The sequence below is a fragment of the Bidens hawaiensis genome, unplaced genomic scaffold, assembly GCF_021521415.1.
Source record: "Bidens hawaiensis isolate Kalapana, Puna unplaced genomic scaffold, B.hawaiensis_p1.1 tig00029115_1, whole genome shotgun sequence".
Lineage (NCBI taxonomy): Eukaryota > Viridiplantae > Streptophyta > Magnoliopsida > Asterales > Asteraceae > Bidens > Bidens hawaiensis.
In genome coordinates, this window is record NW_027494804.1 from 179,816 (window position 1) to 195,200 (window position 15,385).

The following is a 15,385-nucleotide window of genomic DNA, read 5'->3' on the forward strand; positions in this document are numbered from 1 at the left end:
AGTCCCAAATCACTAAAGATGTAACAAATTCTTAATGAAGTAACCCAAGTTTAACAATATTCATTCCAATCGTTAAATACATATTCTATTTATTTTTACTTCATTTTAAACACGGTTTATTTTAAACACGGTTTAGTTTGATATGAAGCTCTCAATAATATATTACAAACCCAAAGAGTAATCAATATAACATGTATAAATACAGTTATTGATGTCCAAATTTAGTTAAAACTCATTGCACTTACTAGAAAAATAACACCATTATTTAATTTCACCTACTATAGTGACATTAAAACGAAGTTTTATACATACGTAAACGACGCTTGGTTCCCTTTTAATGCAAAGTTTCCGTAAAACTGGAAGAAGAAAAAGAAGAAGAAGACATCCACAAATCACCGGCCCGAGATCCAATAACATAACGGCCAACAGCCTCACTACGCCATCGTCGACGTCATCCTACACCACCGCCTTTGATCCGGCCGGCGGTTATTAATCATTTGAAGGCGTACGTAAAGTTGTTAGGTATGGAATCGATCATGGCTAGGGCGCTTGAGTACACTCTCAAATACTGGTTTAAATCCTTCACCAGAGATCAGTTCAAGTTACAAGGACGCACTGTTCAGCTCTCCAATCTAGGTCTTTCTTTTATATTATTATTATTATTATTATTATTATTATTATTATTATTATTATTATTATCACGCAAAATATGTTGAAATCGATTACCTGAATTAAATTCATGATAGATATTAGTGGTGATGCTTTGCACGCTAGCCTTGGATTGCCACCAGCTATAACCGTAAGCATGGCCAAATCCGGAAAGCTCGAGATTGCGGTGTGTAACCTAACCTCTCCACTAGTTATGTCATTTGTGTATTTGTTATATATGTACATGTATTTTAATATAATTAATTATATGCTTGAAGCTTCCTTATTTGAGTAATGTGCAACTCATGCCAATTGTCGTGCAAGTCGATAAACTCGATGTGGTGTTAGAGGAGAATGATGACTGTAGGAGCACAACCAGGTGATTACTGATTACTGGTCTAGTTTTAGGTTTAGAGTAGTAGTAACTAATTATATAAATTCAATTTCATGTGTTAGTGCACAAGCACCTTCTAATTCATCGAAAAGCAGTGGTTATGGATTTGCTGAGAAGGTTAGTTTATGTCGGTTACTTTAATTGCAGCTTTTTAAACTTGATTCTTGAGAGTAGATTACTGACTTTAGTTTTTTAATTAGATAGCTGATGGAATGACACTGCAAATACAGACTGTCAATCTGTTACTTGAAACTCATGGTGGTAGTAGGCATCTTCAAGGAACAACTTGGTAAGTTTATGATTTTTGTTTTACAGAATGTTATTTCTCTTCTTATTTATGTGTTATTTATATGCAGGGCATCACCGATGGCATCTATTACTATCCGCAATCTGGTGCTGTATACCACAAATGAGAACTGGCAGGTCAGTTCCTAAATCCATGTCTAGTTTAATAGCCAATGTGTTATAATATCAAATAGTTTTTCTTGGAAAACAAATGATTATTCAACAATTACGTGTGACAGGTTGTAAACCTAAAGGCAGCAAGGGAGTTCTCTTGTAACAAAAACTTCATTTATGTGTTCAGAGTAATTTTCTTGTGAATGCTTCTCTAAATTATATCTCATAATTTGCATTTAGGTTCTTTATTGTTGGCATGTTATTTGTTTACACAAATGCATGCATATGTATGATTTTAAAGTGTTTTATTTATTTATTTTTTCAACTAATGACCAGAAACTTGAATGGGAGTATCTATCTATTGATCTTCTGCCTCATCCTGATATGCTATCAGAAAACTCGGAAGGGACTTCTAACCAAAAAGATGATGACGGTGCAAAACGAGTATTCTTTGGTGGTGAACGGTTTATTGATGGAGTCTCTGGAGAGGCTTATGTAACACAATGTTAACCCTCTTTTAGACTTGATATCCTGCAAACTTCCAGTCAATTTCATTTTATGAAAAACATTACCATAATTCTATATACAACTTCCCTTTGTTTTTATAATCAGATTACAGTACAAAGGACAGAGCTTAATTGCCCACTAGGTTTGGAAGTTCAAGTGCATGTTTCAGAAGCCATCAGCCCAGCATTAAGTGAACCAGGTTAGCAGAAGATTACCGATTAAGCGTATTTTTATTTATTAATGGGTCAAATTCATAATTTAGCTAAGAATATGGGTCGAATGGGTGAAATATATCAGATTAAACAATTGTTATACAAGATTATTTGACTAATTTAAGTGTTTATAATATACAAAATATGAACAGGACTTCGAGCTCTTCTTCGCTTCTTCATGGGCTTATATGTTTGTCTTAACAGAGAAGATGTGAATTCAAATACTCAGCAGGTTAAATCTTACTTTTTATACTTTTCCAGTTTGCAATATTTATCAAGTGCATTAATTGGCTTGTCTAAAAGCAACTCTTTTCTTGCAGCAATCAGCAGAAGCTGCAGGGCGTACACTAATCTCCTTTATGATAGATCATATATTTCTTGGCATCAAAGATACTGGTTTGTGATTTTTTACGAAGGAAATTTGTCTATTTTTTTCTGTTGTAGTAAATTATACATTTATATACGGGTATATCTACGCTATAAATTAATGGCACTTATTAAAGACTATGGACTCTACTTCCAGGGTTCCAGCTAGAATTTCTGATGCAGTCACTTCTTTTCTCTCGGGTAGTTTTCCACAACACTTAAAAATTTAAATATCAAAGAGTTACATGTTTATGTTTTGCCCTAATCGTCATTCTGCACACTTTAATCTGTTCTGTGTTTCATTTGATCTTGCAGGCAAGTGTCTCTGATGGAGAAATTGGCAAATGCTTAACTCAGTTCATGGTTGGTGGACTAATCTTAAGGTATACCTGTATTAATATACCTTTGCATATCCTATTAATATTTGCCTACTGTTCAGTATTGATGTTCGGTATGGTATTAATTACTCGGCATTAGTGGCATGTGATTCCATGCATTTGAAATCTTTTTAGATAGTACAGTTTTGTACAGATCTGATTTTTCTAGTCAACTATGAACATTGCTTTTTTTATAGGCAGCATAACTTAGAATGACTTAGCAGAATCTAGGAACCAGAACATGTAGTCACATCACATATTAAAATTTGGTGATCATGGTAAACTTTTGTCACTGTCAAACTATGAAACTTACAGTTATGATAATTAATTTCAGGGATACTTACTCTCGCCCTCCATGCCCACTTGTGCAACCGTCAATGCAAAATGCTCCAGAGGAAATTCTACAAACTCCAGATTTTGGTACGAACTGATTGATTTTTCATATTGTGTGGCTTATTAATCTGTAAAGTGCAAACACCACTTACTCATTTAAAAAATTGGCAATTTTCATTTTTCTTATCAGGCAAAAATTTTTGTCCTCCAATATATCCACTAGGTGATCAGCAATGTAGACTAAACAACTCTATGTCACTCTTATCCATTCACTCCCTACTATTTATGCCCTCTCTTGCCCCACCTTCATTTTCTTCACAAACTGTGATCAACTGCAAGCCTCTAACGGTACAACAACTGATTTCATTATTAAAAGGTAAATTGCGTAAAAGGTAACCAACTTTGTTCGAGTTTCTATTTCACGTAACCACTTCTTTAGGCAATATGCACCATCAAACTCTTAAAGTTTTAAGATAAACCCGACCTAGTTACCCGTTAACTTTGTCCATGTTGACTTTTCCTGATGCCACGCCTGGAAATTGGTTAACTTGAAATATCAAAATTTTCAAAACTTTGATGCTTTTTTTGTGAAGGAAAATGTCATATACTAGCAATATATGCGGTGGTCTGTTTTGGTAATTATGTAATTTTTTTTTTCAACCCATTTTGGTAGTTACAACTTTTTGAGCGGCCTATTCTGGTATTTATAGCACAAAAAGCGTAAAAAAAATAAGCAAGATAGGGGTAAAAAAATCTATAACCGAGGCAGCCTGTTAAAAAAAGACCAAAATGAATCAAAAACATTATGGTTATGGATAACCACCTAAAGTATATTGCTATTCATTGACATTTGCCCTTATTTGCGGCGATGAAAAAAGTTGGTCGCCTTTTCATGCAATTTCCCCTTACTATATAAACAATCAAACATGCGTATTTAACTATTTTGGTTCTGTGATATGTTGCAACTCAATCCAGATTCATCTTCAAGAAGCATCATGTCTAAGAATATTATCCCTTTTAACTGATGGAATTATAGTTAATCCTGATGATGTAGCACCTGATCCGTCCATCAGCACCCTTCATTTGAATATCAAGGAATTAAACATTACCGTTCCACTTGAGGCAAGAATGCCTGATCATTTAACAGATCATGACAACTCTAAATACAACCTGTTTAAAGGGGCAAGGCTTCATATTGAAAACCTATACCTCTCTGAGTCACCTGCTATGAAGCTCGGACTGCTTAATCTTGACATGGATGCTGCATGTTTCTGTATGTGGGAAGGTCAACCAATTGACTCCAGCCAGAGAAAATTGACAGCTGGCGCTTCTCACATTGGTTTGTCTCTGGACACATGTAGCAATTCCATTGGAGGTTATGATTCACAATCAAACTCTTCAGAACTATGGAGGTGTATGGAGATGGCTGGTGTTTGTGTGCAGGTCGCGATGGTGACGTCAGACGGAAGCCCATTAAGAAACATTCCGCCACCTGGGGGAATCGTCAGAGTAGGAGGTGCTTGTGAACGACTTGTGTCCAACATTTCGATTGAGCAGTTGTTTTACGTGTTGGATTTTTATTCATATATTGATAATGTTAGTGGTAAAATGGCGATGACCGGAAAAGATAAATGGAGTAATAAGATGGTTAAAAAGGAATCTTCTGATGATAAAAGTTTTAGCCAAAAGGGTCCTGTTGATACTGCTATCAGCTTAGTAGTTAAGAACATGGAACTGAAATTCCTAGAACCTTCTATAGATACTCAAGGAACACCTCTAGTTCAGTTTATTGGAGATGATTTATCACTGCAAGTTGCTCATAGAACCTTGGGTGCTGCAATGGCAATTTCATCAACTATACGCTGGGATAGAATACAAGTGGATTGTGCAGCGAATGATATGTTGCCGCCTGGTGAAATGATAGCTGTATTCTGGGTGGAAAATAAGAGGGATGTTAGATCAAGAAATAATACAGACTTGATTCCATTTTTGAATTTAAGCATAGTGCATGTTATTCCATATGATGCACAAGATAGAAAGTGGCATAGCTTACGTGTCACTGTCTGTATTGCGGGTGTACGCTTTGCTGGCGGAATGAATTACAACGAAGCCTTACTTCACCGTGTTGGGATTCTAGGGCCAGATGGCGGGCCTGGAGTGGGGCTTTCTAAAGGTTTAGAGCGTTTATCTACAGGACCTTTGTCAAAACTGTTCAAAGCATCACCTCCATCTGTCAATGAGGTGAGGGAGAGTCAAAGTAAGCTATTTATCCAGTATGTTATGATGTTTACCGTCTGTGGTAATTTTGATCCATACACTTCTGAATGGGTCTGTGATATATCTTAAATGGGTCAAATGATAGAACACAAAACATTAGCTAAAGGGGACGTCCAAAGTCTATTTTTGAATGCACAAATCTTTGTGAATTGTTTTACACAAAGAATTATGTTATTATTATTTACTAACCATTTATAGTTTTCCAAAGGATAATATATGTGAGGCCACCAATGTGTTCTACTTTCTCATTAAGAACACCCGTATATTAAAACTACTTTATAGGCGACAAACGTATGTATCCATTCTTATTTATACCAATTTCAGCCAAAAACATGCCTAATGATGAAAATGCCCTTTAGAACAAAGTCAAAATACCGTTATACGGACCTATCAAAAGGCAATGATTTGATGTAAAAAACACTTGGGTATTTTTGCCATTTTATAATTTTCTGGTACGTTTTTTAATCGTGTATTGTACAATTCAAAACTGAATACATTCTTGGGTAGCCTGTAAAGCTGTTTTAATAAACGGGTGGCCTCCATATATGTTATCCTTTTTTTTTAGAAAAAAGGATAATTTTTTAATGAATAAAAAATTAATTGTTATTCAGTTCTTCAGATTAAATAATACGCATTTCTCATTTAGATGAAAGTATAGGGGGTGACAAGAACAGTAGTTACCCGAGCTTGGGTGCACCAGAAGATGTGAACATATCACTAGAATTGAATGATTGGCTATTTGCCCTGGAAAGCATGGAGGTAATGTTGGAAAGACGTATATTCAATGATCTTGAGGATTCTTACAGAAACATAGGATCTTGGCACACATGTTTTGAGAGTATTAAAGTTCAAGCAAATGGAAGCCAAAATGACAATGAATCACATAAGTATCCTGTTGAAGTAGTCAAGGTGTGTATTTAGTATTTGAATTTGTAAGAGTTCCCAACTTTGTATTTCAGTTTATTAGGCGTGTAAACTTACTGAACGTTCATTTAACAATAATCGCACAAACAACCGAACATGAATAACTAAACGAACAGAGATTTCTTGTTCGTGTCCGTTCTTTAAGATATTCGTGTTTGTTTATGTTTGTTAGTTAACGGTATAAATGAACTGCTCATGAATGTAAATGAACGCATATAACCGAGCTAAAATCATTAAGAACGTATACGAACAAACTTAAACTAAGGAGTATAAATCGACGTAAATGAATGAACATAAACGAATTTAAATAAAGGAATGTTCATGAACATAAATTAACGAACAAGACATATGTTCATGACTTCATGTTCAGTCGTTTACTAAATAAATGAACATAAATGAACTTCCCGCCGAACGGTTCACGAACTTTTCATTGAACGTTCGGTTAGTTTTCAAGCCTACGGTTGATACAAATTTTAACTTTGTGCGGTCGTAGGTTCGCGTTGACAGCTGGAAGATAGTGAAACCTCAGCAAATGGAAGATGCACTCACAAAAGTAGAGTCGAATGATGGGATAGATCTTGATTTTGACATAGCACTTTCTCAAGATAATGATGTCAGTCGCACGATTGGTTGTGCACTGGAACATTTGAAAATTTCCTCAAAGCAACCAGTGAGTTGTGTTGACCGTTTATGATTTGAACCCATTTTCGTGTTGTGTTTTAGTTGCTTGACAGGAATTATCATCCCTAGTATTTTGGTCTGTGTTTCCAAAGGATTGTGTGATTTGACCAATTAGAATTATAAGCTTCTGATATCTGTTGCTATTCTGCAGATTGAGGTGGCTGTAAATAAGGAAGAAATTCAACATTTTTCTGAATTATGCAAGATGGAAATTGGTTCATTGGGGCGAATAGCAACTGGAATAATCCAATTGCTTAAGCTTGATGGGTCAGTTGGTCAGACAACACTAAATCAATTAAACCACCTTGGTAATTTCCTTTTTCTATATCATGTATTTTGATAATTGTGACATGCTATGAAAGAATTAGTTTGAACTTTGAAACAAGGGTGCATCTATTAACATTCAAAAAGGTTAATCAATACACCCATGATGTGACATGGTGTGATATTATTGTTTTTCTTTTTTCTGATTACCTATTTTCTTATTACGATGGGTTTATCTTTAGCCACATTTCATATAAATTCTATAACAAAACGAGCCGCCTTGATGAATTCTGACAAGGCTCAGCTTTTTATAAAACTTGTATTGAAATGTGTATAAAAGATAAACTCATTGCAACGGAATATTTGAATTTATATAAAACATTATATTTTAGAAGTTATAAAAGGAAAATTAAAAACAAAAAAAAACAAAAAAAACAATGGCACCCCTATCCTATGGTTTTTTATTGGATTTACCCCTGTCACATCATCTCTCTACTTTTTACTCACAGGAGGTACATTCAGCATATAGAGATGTATATGTTTAGCCTAATCTTAGTTTTTTTGGGTGAGAATAGTATAACCCAAGAAATGATAAGCGAACTTGTCAGGAAAACCCTGTCGACTATCGCCAACGCCAAGATAAAGTTAAAAAAGTGTTCAAATTATGATTACAAAAACTAATTTTTTCAATGGTTTTTATGCTTAACTAACGTCCGCCTACTACCTTTAAGTTTAACCATGAAATGACACCCTTTAAATTTTAAAACATAAAAGACATTCTTATAGACATCCCTTAAGGTTGTCGTTATATAATATTTCAGAAGATCTCATATATTTTCAATACATTTTGTGACGTACTTCCATTTTAGCCAGTTTAGATAAGTTACCCATCACAGGAAGTGAAGAGAGGTTTTCTCCAAGAAAGCAGATCACAGATACTAAACCTCCTAGCATTGACCATGGTCAAACTTCCGTTTCACCTCCAGATAACCAACATTCTTCACTCGAGTCAACAATATCTGCACTTGAGATAGAATTGTTGGATTCACAGTCCAACTGTGAAACCTTCTTGGCTGAATTAAGCACATCAGATTCTAGCAATCCCCATTTTCATAATGTACAACAACTGGCCCAGAAACTAGAGAGTATGCAGAGATTACTAACCAAGTTGCGGACTCAGGTATGAATACTTTCTTGGTCATGTAATTTTATTTGTTCTTTTGTATATTAGTTTACATGTATAATGTACAAGTAACTGCATCATTAGGTAATTTTTTTGTAACAGTCAACGTATGAATGTTGACCGGAAATTTTGTACTAACAGTTGGTACTTGGTAGAATTAGTGAAAGTTAGTTGGTGTCACGGACCTACCCATAAGGGTCCAGTGGCACGTGACACCAGATACATTTTTTGTGTTGTATAGTATATTTTATACTTGTTTTTAACGTGTTATATGCATATCCGACCCTTGAGCCAAGTAGGCTTGTAAGCTACTCGAGATCGGCTTGTTAAAAGCTCGAATCGAGCCAAGATTGAGTATTGAAATAAGCTTGTTTAATAACTGAGCCCGAGCTTCAGTTAACCTAAACAGTAAACAAGCCTAGTTATTATATAATTTTGAATTAATGTATATGATATATGTGATAAGATATTATATATAAATTATACTAAGAATAACTAAATAATATATATTATCTTACATATATGGATTATAATTTAAAACTGTACATAAATTAATTAATAAATGATAAACGAGCCGAGCTCGAGATCTCCTAGGTCAAAACGAGCTGAGCGAGCTCTCATAAGGCAAAACAAGCCGCACTCGAGCCTTGTCGAGCTCGGGCTCGCTCAGCTTGTTTACATGTGATACTCATTTGATGTGAGCGAACGTAAAAGATTTTATGGTCCGCGATTGGCCTTGGCGTGACTCGTTTTAGCCGGATACTATTGAACCAAAATTTTAAATCTCCTTGTATTGGTGATATATATGATAGTTATCTATTTCTTATTTTTCTCTTGTCACTGATTATTGATCATATATCCATAGGGTTATGTTTAATACATAAAACAATTTATGAAATCCATATAAGCATTTATGTGCATTGAAGATATCATATGTAATGAGACAAAGGAAAATAAAACACAATGATTAATAAAAATACACAATGATTTTTACAAGAATTTGAAAATCTACTAGCTATAAATCGAAAAGTGAAAACTTAAAATCTAATATCGTAGAGTTCGACGAGGCGGTTCCAATGCCGCTAGTTTGAGTTTAACTGGAGTCCGTTTGATACCCTTTTAATGATTTCTAATTTTAAATGGCTATGTATTTAAACTCAATCATTCATTTCAAATCAAATTTTAATAGCTTTTAATTATTTGAAAAGTGTAACTAAGATTACATCTAAAGGAACAAATCAGTGATTATTAATTTGTATTAAATAACAATATACTTGAAATTGATGGATTTTGAGACCGTTGACATCGTAATCAATTATGTTAAAGAGTTGCCATTACGTCAATTTTCATAATTGGATTTTAGTGTAATATAATAATTAAAATTTTAACTCATCTAGGTATGTTTTTGATTTTTATCCGATGGGGAATATACAAAGAAACATTTAGGCATGTTTTTGTCCAACGGTGAAAATACAAAAAAAGAGGGACAAGATTGATGTTTAGAATTTTATCCAAACCAGCACCCCAATCACTCTGATTAAAAGCTAAATTATTATTATTGATATAATATAATATATATTTTATTATAATCATATTTGAAATGATGACATATACAAATTTAAGGATTTATAAAATGTTCGTATATCCCAATTTATTAGTTTAAAATTGTCAAAATAAATAAGTTGAGTTGGTTACTTGGTTGGTTTAGTCGGAACCGATAGATTAACAACTTCACAGTTTTAACGGTTTGATTCATCCGGTTTATTTTTTGTTCTAATCGTTAATCTATAAACATACCTAACCGTGTGTTCTAAAAATAAATATAACATAAAGCGTTTAACAAATTGTTCCAAGTTCCAAACTAACGACCAAAGTGCTGAGCCAACCGAACCCTAAATCTCAAACCAGTCAAACCAACAGACAGACTTCAATTTGAACAGTTCGACCGGCTACGAAACCCATTTTGGCATCTTAAACAATCAGACGCTTATATTCATCTCAATTCCCAGCCAAAAGTTATAAAATTAGCACCAACTACCAGATACATTCATGAAGAAATTTAAAAGTAGCATATGATTTTTAGTTCTTTAGTTCCATGGGTCCGACCGATACTATCGAAGAGGAATTCAGATGCCACCCGAATGAAGCCGATTAACAATCCATTTAAACCTAAAGTAAAATCAAGACAGATAACTTATACTTATAATGCTTGCCTTGCTTATACCTTAAACATATCAAGAGATGCAAAAGAATCACTTTAAAAATGTATGTTTCCAAAGCCTGTTTTGACTTGATATTTCAACACTATCGAAACATGTATAAAAATAACGTTACACTATTTAAACAAGGAACACACAGCAGCTAGCAAGAACAGCCCAAAAATGGATGCAATTCCCTCGTTTACAGCCCGAAATTGCACATTTGCACAAACTCCATTTCACTATCGACATATTTAGTCCACAAATGCTTGAACTGGTTCATAGCAATATCGAGCCACGGTTTCATATTCCCGTTGTAATGAATGACAGCAGCTCTATTAATCTCATCCATACTTATACTCGGGTTGTATCCTAGTCCAAGAACATGCCATGTTTTGTCCAATGGTTTTGTTGTTGAATAGAATGTCATCAATCCCGGTGGTAGCGTCCCCACTTTCCGCAAACTCTGGTCCTCGTTCTGATTCAAGATTTATTAAAAATATCAGTTTCGTTATCACTACTTGAGCTCGACTTCTTAAAAGCTTGATTTAACCCGACCCACAATGGGCTCGAGCCCAATCTTCATTTGGTGAGCCTATTAGTTATATAAGTAAAATGATATATTTCTAATAAATGAACCGAGCTCGAGCATGTAAGATTTTCCATGAGTTGTAGCACTCTTATATTAAACAAGTTGATAGGGGTATTCAAAATCTGCTGAAACCGCCCGAACCAAAGCAAGTCAACCAGTTTGAGTTCCAAAAAGTTCGGTGTTCGGGATTTGGCGGGTTTATTCCCTTTGAAACTTGGAACCGACCGTTTGACCTTTGTTATTTATATTTTGAGAATATGTAGCCACGCATGTGTATTATAGTCATGAACCATCTTCACCATTTTATCACTTTAATAACTATTTATTTTGGAAAATAAAAAAAAAAGAAAAAAAAAACACTCACTTTCAAATCGTTAAAATTGTATAACAGGCCAACCCACACACCGATTTGTTAGCAGTTTGGCCTAAATTTTTTTTTCAAAACCGGACCATGAAGACCCCTATTTTGGGTCTAAAATTAAAATTATATTTATATGGGTTAAAAAATTGTGTTGTGTTGAAATAAGAATATTTCTATATAAGATGTTCTACATTTTTGTGAGCTTAGTTGTATTTCTAGTAACAAAGCAAAAGCTGTGTCGAAAATAAGAATATTTCATGACTTGGATTGTGCTAGAATAAAATAACTAAACTTAAGTTTAATATATGTTATAAAAGAGAGTTAGTAGGACTAAAGGAGGCAAAGGCTGTAACTTGATTTAAGTAGCGGTAAATCTATTTTGTTACGCATATCTAGTTCTAGAAAATTCAAGCGCGCGAGCATGAGAGAAGTAGTGATCAACAAGGTTAAAATTAAATTTTAACCTTGTCGACCTCCACCCCTCTCACACTAACACACTTGAATTTTCTAAAACTACATACATGTCTAGCAAATGGATCTACAACTAGTAATCAAGTTTCATCATTTGCCTCATTTAGCCCTTCTACTTCTCTTTTATAACATGTAAACTTAAAAGCTCAGTTCAACTCAAATTTTGTTTAGTTACTAGAAACACAACTAAGGTCACAAAAATGTAGGACATACTACATAAAATAACGCCCATATAACATATACGATTTAAATGATTAGATCCACAAATCGGGATGCTGCAATTTTAAAATGTAGTATAGATTAAAACACCTTAAACAATAGTAACATATCACATAAACAAAGAAGACGTACCATATCCTTCCAGTAATGGTACTGCTCGGTTAAACCTTCACGCCTCCACGCATCAAGATCAAAAATATTCATACCAAAAGCCCACGCGCATGCTTTAGGATTAAACTTATCCTTAACCAACGGGTGTGAAAAATTCAAATAATCAGCATATCGATGAAACGACCCAAAACACGTCTCAACTGCCCCGTTGACCTTATTATCCAAGTCAACTTTCCACAATGCGGTCAAATCCTTTTGAACAACAACATCATCATCCAAAAACAATATCTTATGCAGCTTCGGGTACATCTCAGGCAAGTAAAACTTAAGATGATTCAACATTGACGAATGTTCCGTGTTATTATTATCTGCCTTGTTGTCCAAGTAAACCTTTTTTAAGAAAGCGAACTCTTCAATCGCTTTAATCTCAACATGTGCCCCACCTTCAACAGGCCTCATTTTAAACCATACTTTCATTGCAGCAAGATTCATCTTATCAGTAACAACATGAAAAACATGCTTCCAAGGTTCTTGCGCGTTTTTAACAGCTGAATTCACCACAACCGAAACCGCAATCACATTATCAGAAAATACAGCATAATGGTACAGTAACGGGTCTTCAAATTCGGGTTTGGGTTTCTCGTCTCTATATTTTTCCGGGTTGTAAATCCGCTCGCCCATTAACCGCATTGCAAGACAATGTAAACTTTTCGGGGTTGATTTAGCAGCGATTAAGCTAGCAAACGCCCCGTTCTTCTTGGCTTTAGTTAGCAGCTCGTTAACTGCAAATATTGTGTCTTTTAGTTTCTGAATCTTCAGTTGATTGTCGTAGGATTCTTTATTTTCTGCAATCATCAATCTAGCAACCTTAATCTTGTCCTTAACTTCCTTTTCAAACTGTCTCAAAATTTCCTCGTCTACTGGCTCGTCTGACTCGAACAATGCGGTTCGGTAGGTTGGTTTAAGGTTCAATTCTGAAAAGTTTTGTGCCATTTCATCGAATGTTTTAAGCTGCTTTGATATTTCAAGCTTGAGCTTTCTTGCATATGAAGCATATGCATTCACAAGCATAATATGATCACTTGCTTGCTTGTGTATTAATTCTAGCCTTGTCTTCAATGGATCTGATTTCAGAGCAAGAAATGTTCTGTGCATATATGCTCTTCCAGTTGTTTCAATTTCCTATTAATAAGAAATTGAAAATCATTCTTACGGTATTTTTCATCTTAAGGAATACTTTAATTCCATTACAAAAGTTAAGAGGAGCTAATCCAAGAGTTAACAGACTCTTACCTAGCAAAGCTAGATAGAAGAACAAATGTAGAAATGGGTTGTGGTTTTGGTCGGTTTTGGGCTCAAACCGAACCAAAACCCGAAAATTCAGTTTTTTGAAAACCGTTTGGCTTTCATAATAGGCTGTGTTGGATTCAGTTTCAGTATTTTCAGAATTACCATTTGGGCAAATAAATATTGGCCGAAAAAGTGGCCCAAGATAATAAATCTCTGCATGAAACTTTGGTCATATATTTCTTTTTGTTAATTAGATTATTATTATAAGTCTTTTTGTTATTGTTAATGTAGTTTGCAATTCAATGTATATCGTGTGATTTTATTGAGTGGATGAGATCCAAGTAAGATCAACTTTCTCAGCTTGAAATTGATCACAGAATGTAATTAGTTTTGTTGTTTTTGGTGGCAAATTAGGTCCCCACTTATGTACATACATCAAGCTCGATTCTTTTAGAAAAACAAAAAAAAATTATAACTTATTTAGTTGCAAAATCAATTTTAGTTCCGGTTTTAAGCACAAAAGATTATGTGAACATGAGACTGATATTGTCAAAATTCATGATCAAGTTGTAAAACAAATGTTGAAAGTCAAGACATATATAATCGCGTCAATACGCACGTTTGATTGGAAATCACACAAACTGAGAAAAAAATTGCGTGAAGAAACCGGAACTCTCAATTTGAATGATCTCCAATAAATGTGTAATCGTGTGATTTATTTATATTTGTGTCTTGACTTCCAAAATTAGTTTCATATTATGATAAAATTTAACAATACCTATCTAATATTTTCATAATCTTGTGTGCTTAAAAGCATAACTAAATTGGTTTATGCAACAGAATAACTTATAAATTAAGTAATTATGAAAGAATCAAGCTTCAATGATACATAACCTGACCTAAATCACCACCAAAATCTCTAAAACTAATTACAAACTATATCAGTTTCAAAGCAAGTAAATCCAACCTTACTCAGATCTCATCCACATAACAAAATGACACATATAGTTGAATCATGAAATTACACAAAAAGAAGTAAGTGGCGACTTACAGAACTATTAATATCTGAGAAATGAGCAGGATTTGATGAGAAGAGTACGGAGGCAGTAGCGAAGAAGAGAAGAGTAAACATGGCGGATACGAAGATCCGGTATGAGAAGAAGCTCCGTAAGCCGGAGGATAACGCCGATCCACCGCCGCCTCTGCCGGAACGTGATACCACCGCCATTGCCGATCTAACTAATTGATTAGCTAGCTAGTTGTTGACAGTACCTGAATGTATAGATTGAATACAAAATGTAAGTGAAGTGGAATTGGTTTGAAAGTGTGTTAGATTTGAGAAGACTAGTGGTAGCTGTGAGAGTGTGAAAGCTGCTGCTGCATAATAATAATAATAATAATAATGAAAGAGATCTGATCTGAAAACGGGGTTCAGAGTGTAAATTTGGGGGAGAAGAAGAACTTGATGGGGGGCTCCACATTACGCGTCGGTGGCTTTAACTTACTTTTATTAATGTACCGAATGTTGTTAAAGTAAACACTGGACAGTTTGACTAGATTATTGTTACTGGGTTTGTA

The 15,385-nt window shown here is 34.5% G+C and overlaps 3 protein-coding genes across 3 annotated transcripts; 2 read left to right on the forward strand and 1 right to left on the reverse strand.

The window, feature by feature from the left end:
* The first annotated feature begins 414 nt into the window (after window positions 1–414).
* Window positions 415–6,434, forward strand: LOC143578293 (uncharacterized). The gene is made up of 17 exons (XM_077061920.1): window positions 415–636; window positions 747–835; window positions 927–1,027; window positions 1,105–1,159; window positions 1,243–1,331; window positions 1,399–1,465; window positions 1,567–1,629; window positions 1,778–1,936; window positions 2,054–2,147; window positions 2,313–2,392; window positions 2,481–2,556; window positions 2,684–2,727; window positions 2,842–2,909; window positions 3,238–3,323; window positions 3,427–3,584; window positions 4,212–5,493; window positions 6,160–6,434. Exons 1-17 carry the CDS (start codon window positions 525–527, stop codon window positions 6,432–6,434), a joined length of 2,898 nt encoding a protein of 965 aa, XP_076918035.1. The 5' UTR covers window positions 415–524.
* Window positions 6,435–6,895: 461 nt separating this feature from the next.
* On the forward strand, window positions 6,896–8,904 carry LOC143578285 (uncharacterized). Its single transcript, XM_077061913.1, has 3 exons — window positions 6,896–7,107; window positions 7,270–7,426; window positions 8,279–8,904. The coding sequence occupies exons 1-3, from the start codon at window positions 6,970–6,972 to the stop codon at window positions 8,566–8,568; spliced, it is 585 nt and encodes a 194-aa protein (XP_076918028.1). The 5' UTR covers window positions 6,896–6,969; the 3' UTR covers window positions 8,569–8,904.
* Window positions 8,905–10,829: 1,925 nt separating this feature from the next.
* On the reverse strand, window positions 10,830–15,075 carry LOC143578286 (putative galacturonosyltransferase 9). Its single transcript, XM_077061914.1, has 3 exons — window positions 14,859–15,075; window positions 12,539–13,699; window positions 10,830–11,241 (listed from the first exon to the last, which is right to left on the reverse strand). Exons 1-3 carry the CDS (start codon window positions 15,033–15,035, stop codon window positions 10,966–10,968), a joined length of 1,614 nt encoding a protein of 537 aa, XP_076918029.1. The 5' UTR covers window positions 15,036–15,075; the 3' UTR covers window positions 10,830–10,965.
* Window positions 15,076–15,385: the final 310 nt, after the last annotated feature.